This window comes from Octodon degus, unplaced genomic scaffold (genome assembly GCF_000260255.1).
Source record: "Octodon degus isolate 3935 unplaced genomic scaffold, OctDeg1.0 scaffold00122, whole genome shotgun sequence".
Lineage (NCBI taxonomy): Eukaryota > Metazoa > Chordata > Mammalia > Rodentia > Octodontidae > Octodon > Octodon degus.
The window spans coordinates 5966856-5972599 of NW_004524698.1; the positions used below are offsets into that span (position 1 = coordinate 5966856).

At 40.5% G+C, this 5744-nt stretch overlaps 1 protein-coding gene across 1 annotated transcript in view; it reads right to left on the minus strand.

The window, feature by feature from the left end:
- Dnajc15 (DnaJ heat shock protein family (Hsp40) member C15) overlaps nucleotides 1–3545 on the minus strand; it is a 64265-nt gene extending 60720 nt beyond the window's left edge. The window contains exon 1 of the mRNA XM_023700118.1: nucleotides 3408–3545. Within this exon, the coding sequence (XP_023555886.1) occupies nucleotides 3408–3512 (105 nt within the window). The 5' untranslated portion in view covers nucleotides 3513–3545. The remainder of the gene's footprint in view (nucleotides 1–3407) is intronic.
- Nucleotides 3546–5744: the final 2199 nt, after the last annotated feature.

Genomic DNA, 5744 nt, shown 5'->3' on the forward strand with positions numbered 1-5744 from the left:
CCACCTGGTTTCAGGGCTGGCAGAGCATGCTGTACCAGGCATCAAACTCTGGTCCTTGCCCTTGCCAGGCAGGCACTTAGACCGCTGAACTATCACCCCAGCCCTGTAAATGACTTACCTTGATTCTTTTTTTGCCCCATCCTCCTACCTTCCTTTTGTTTCCTCATTTTTTAAGGGGTGATTATAAAGGAAGCTCTTTACAGGGTTGTAGTAAGGAATGAATCAGATATAGTAGTAGGTTGAATGCCAGGTGTGGCGTGCACACCAGTAATTGCAACTACTCAAATGGCTGAGGCAGGATAGATAGTTAAGAGGCTAGCCTAGACAATTTTTTTTTTTTTTTTGAGACAAAGTCTCATGATACTGTTCCCGTTGGCCTTTAACTCACTATACAGCCCAAACTGGCCTTGAATTCCTAGAGATCCCCTACTTAGCCTCCTGAGTACTAGGATTATAGGCAATGTGCTATCAAAGCTAGCCTATCTTCAGACTACTTGTTTTGTTCAGTTATGTATTTCAAGGCCTGACCTAATTCTGCTTAAGACATGTGTACTAAATGACAGGATTCTTGCCTTCTGAAACTTTCCTAGGCAAGCCTAGCTGATTTTGTTCTAGAAATGTACCAGGTACGTTACAAATTTCCTATGATGAATGTTAGAATGTTATTATGCATATCTAAAATGTACTAATAAAAAAAAGAAAAAGCATCCATGACTCCCCAAATAATAAATGCTCACAAATTGAGTGCTTACTAAAAGTAAATATCTAATCTCTGCACTTAGAAAACTTAGAAAAAATACTGAAAATAAATCAATATAAAAGTTGTCACAAGGCAACACATGACTAGGACCCAAATGGTATGGGCAATAAGTTTTACATATTTAAAAACAAGTGAGTGTGAGTTGGAGGAGCATGGAATACAAAATATAACAAGAATAAAACGGCCATGATTAGAGATTTCCATCGAAGCCATTCTTACAATCTAAGAATGCTTTATAACATCCCAACTTGTCAATCCTCTGTCATTTTAGGCAGCAAAAAGGTTCCATGACCAAGGATATTCCAATTCTTTCTCTTGTTTTAAAGGATGCTCCCTGTGTTCTAGTTCCTGCCCCCTTTATCTCTGGGTAGTCCAGATAAGTAAGAAAGCCATGGGCACAAGTGGCTACTAAGTACTTGATATGGCTAAATTCAGATGTGCTGAAGTGTGAAAAAAAGAATGTAAAACATCTAGTTTTATACTGATTATGTGTTATTAATCTTCAGGTTAAATAGACTACATTGTTAAAATTAAATTTTTATCTGTTTCTTCTACTTTTTAAACATACCTACATATGCATTGCAGGAAAATGAAAACAGGCTATCTCTAACCAGTTTTCAAAATCCACCTCAAAATGAATTTAACCCTCAAACATGAGACCCGAAACTGAAACTACTGAAAGATAACAAGGGAAAATGCTAAGAAAAAAAAAAGGGGGGGGAATGCTTTAGGACCCTGGACTGTGCAAAGATTTTTGGAGACAAGAGCCCCCAAACACAAGATACAAAAGCAAAACTTGACCTCTGCGGAGTAAACGACCATCAGAGTGAAGAGACCACCTACAGAAATGGAAAAAATATGTATGTGACAAAGAGGATAATATTCACACTACATAATTAACTAAAAAAAGAGCTAGGTTTAAAATACGAGCAATAGATCTAACTAGACATTTATCAAAAGAGATCAATAGGTATATCAAAAAATGCTCAGCATCATCAGTCAAATTTAAGTCAAAACCCCAAGGAAGTATTGCCTTTAGTAACAATGGTGATAATCAAAAAGACAAAACATAACAAGGCTGGCAAGGCTTGCATACTGTTGGTAGGAATCTAAAAGTGCATAGATAGCTACTGTGGAAAACAAATTATTCTACTAGGTGTATACCCAAAGAGTATGTCGAAAAGACATCTACACTCTCAAGTTCACTTCAGCAGTATTCATAACTGAGAGATAGAAAAATTTAAGTGTACATCAACTGATAAAAGTATAAAGAAAATGTGGTACACCTAAATAATGGAGTATTATTCAACCTTAAAAAAGTATTAAATCTTGTCATTTGCCACAACAAGGATACAACTGGAGATCATTGAGTGATACTGCTGTAGACAGCTGAATTAGAAACATTACAGGCAATCAAACAGGGCCAGGCCCTCAAGAGACAATGTGGAAGACAAGATGACTTGTAACTTGGAAGAGACAGACACTCCCATATGAGCCAGACCTCAAGACAAAAGAGCAAACAAGTACAGCTCCATACTTCCCTAGGGATGGGCATCAGGGATTGATATTCTAAGTAGGTATCAATCACCTTGAAAGAGCCCAAATGAGTCACTAACCCAACCCCCAAAAAGAAGAGACCCTATCCCCGTATTCCTGCCCGCTGGCTAAGTGACTCACTTCCTCATTTGGTCCTGGATTTAATCAATTTTACCTGAGTAATGGTGCTTGCAATCTCATTGCTTGACCATAGTTTTGTCCCATCTCATGCCTACCTAAGCGAGTTCCCACGTTCTCCACCACCTTAGACCCCCCTCACCACATGGTTTTACTCTATAAAAGTCCCTGGAAGAAAGTTTCTCTTGGACCACGGGGGTGAGGGGCCTTCTACCCCTCTCTTGGACAGAAGCTTTCTTTCTCCCAATAAATACATTCTGCTCTTAACCTCCCCCTATATCAATACAAGCCAGGCACAGAAAGATTACAAGGTCTCAAGTTGATTTTATGCATGGTGAGAGTAAAATGCTGAATACTAAGTTACAGTTAGGAGTAAGAAGTTCTAGTGTACTATTTATTACAGGATCCATTGGGTAGCTACAGATAACGCACTATGTATTTCAAAAAGCTAGGAGTTTTGAAATTTTCACCATAATGAAATAGCTAAGGAAAATAAGTATGCTTACCCTGATTTAAACGTTATACAGTGTATACCTGTACTGAAATATCATGCCCTCCAAAAGGTACCCTTTTTACATTTTTTACTTATCAGTTCGAAGAATTAAAATTAAAAATGGAGCCACGAAAAAAAATTTAAACTAAGTGTGTGGTTCCAATTATGTCTCTTTTGGACCCCCAAATCCCCGCCTTTCCCAGCGATGTGTTTCTTCGAATGAACCAATCATACATCTCAGCTCCTGCCTCCCTGGTCTGTCCTGGACAAGACTGGAGGCACTGTGAGGAGCCAGAGACGCCCCTCAGAATGGTTACCTTCTGTGCCTACCAGACAATAGCTCACGGGGGCGGAGATGGTGAACACACAGCGGGACAAGGGTGAGGGCGAGGGCGGGGAGGCGGGATGAGGCGGGCCCGGGCGCCAGCTGAGCAGGCCCGGACCGTCGGAGCGCGGCAGGGCGTCGACCTCGGGACTCACCAGCCGGTGGTCCACGTCTGCGTCTGGCCGTGTGGCCGAAGGGGGCGAATACTCTGCGTAACGTAGCCCCTCGCTGGCTGAGGCAACGCCACCGCGAGCGGCCATGGCAATGTGGTCTCCGGAGACGCGCAGCGCCGCCTACGAGGCGGCCACAGGGACAAACTTCTAAGACCTAATTAATTACGCGCGCCCTCACAGACACTTTCTATTGGATGTGTTGATTAAAGCAAAACCCTAGAAGAGTTCCTTCTCGTTTTATCTCGGATCAGCTTGTCCCATTAAATCCCAAGGGCAAGCTCGCGAGCCAAGCCCTTGGGTGGAAAAAAATCCCCCCTCTCTCAGGTTCGCTCGCTCAAAGCCAAGGCTGGAGCTCCTTCAGCCTGTGGTGGTGTGGACTGGGCTTACGCCTTGTCTAAGGTGGGTCTCTGACGCCGGGCCAAGAGCGGCTCCGCTGGTCCAGCTGTAGCACAGGAGCCTGAAATTTCGATTCCCAGTCTTTCTTCCCACCCACGTCTGATTACACTTCTGTTTAATGTCATATTTCTCCCACCCAGCAAGAGGCCATTTGTTTACTCTATCTCCAAATGAATAGCTATATTTGAGGTGAATTTACAGAAAAGAGATTTGTAAGCAAAAAATAAATAAAGCTCACTTTCCACAAGTGGTTTTGTGCAAACTTGAATATAGGCTCACTTTATTATTAATTTTTGAGTGAAGTTTTTGAGCAAAAATTAATCAACAATTGAAGCTTGTATAATGTATTCCAACTCCTGCACTGATGCTCTTTTGACCCTTATACCCACTGCAAAATTAACTTACAAAAAGGGCAATCTTTCTTTATATTCTTTTCCAAAATTAAAAACTTTAAGGAGCTATTTATTCATGATTAATATTATTAACAGGCCCATGAGGTTAGGGCTAGAAGAATATTTACAATCAAGGAGAGAAGATAACACTGACCTGGTGAAAATAAATAATAAATACTATAACATGAGCACATGCATTGTAGAGCAGTATAAAGAAACTAGAGTGGAAGTAAAAAAATCCGAATTCTAGCAGAGGTGCCATCATTTTTCTGGTTTGTTTCTCTGAACACGCCCATTATCCTTTCTAACTCTTTCTTATCTGTAAGAGGGAACTCACATTTGACTGACATTCTGACTGAGGAAAGTTATAAGGACAAAATTTTAAAAAATATTTAAAAAATAAAGAAAATGAAAGTAGCAATCACAATGGCATTGGGGTTTACAGGAGGGAATGGCTACTTTTAACAAGTCATAGAATTTTTTTGGCGGCTCAGCCATTGAAATGGTCAGTAAAGAATGAATAAAATTATCTTAGATGGAAGAGGAAAAGAGCCAGAAATGTTGACTGGGAACAAATGTAAACAAAACATGTGGCATGTAGGACTGAGTTTAAAATATTCCAGTACTCTTCAGAGGCATAATCTTACTATGTTAATTGATTTTTATTAAACCAATGCACAACTACAAAAGATGTGAGTGAATCAATTAAAGGGACTGGGGCCTATGGATGATCCCTCAAGCGTCCGTGCATTTATGCAATAATTTCTTATTGGGCATTTGATAGGTATTATGCATTATGGTGGACATTGGACCTTTAGCATCAAGCAAACAATAAAGTTTATGAGTCATTGGAATTCACAGTACATAAGAGCTTATGGTATACCTAGCAGCTGGTTCCTAATAGTCACAGGCTAGGAGCAAATGACTAGGGCAAGACCCAGGTGAGCCAGCTCTTTTTTGAACAGCTGTCCTTGCTCAAGAACTGGAGGGAAATTTCAAGGGCAGAAACCAGAAAAGGTAAGAAAGGAGAACCAAGCAGGGGACAGTATAGCAAGGCGTGGGAGAGTAGGCTCTGCAGTTACATCTCAGGTCAGACCCCAAACTATAGATACAATTGATCCCTTTTCCAATTCTGTCTTGGGTGTCTATTCAATGAACATGCCGATTTTTAAAGAAAAATCTCATCCACCAAGACTATTTGGCCCCCAGCCTTTATTTTCTTGGTGAGTTCACTCGCCACAAAAAAAAAAGTATAGAAATAACTCGAAGAGCTTGGTGCGGTGGCACACACTATAATCCCATCACTCAGGAGGTTGGTACAAGAGGATCATCCCAAGTTCAAGGTCACCCTGGGCTATCTAATAAATTCAAAACCAGCCTAAACTACACAGTGAGACCCTGTCATCTTAAATATACTGGGAAAGCAATAAAATATTTTTTCTCCCCACAAAGATCTCTTCCCCCATTAAGCTAAATTCATTTTTTTTATTTCCTTCAAAATGAAGAATAATTTTTATGAAAGCCAAGAGAG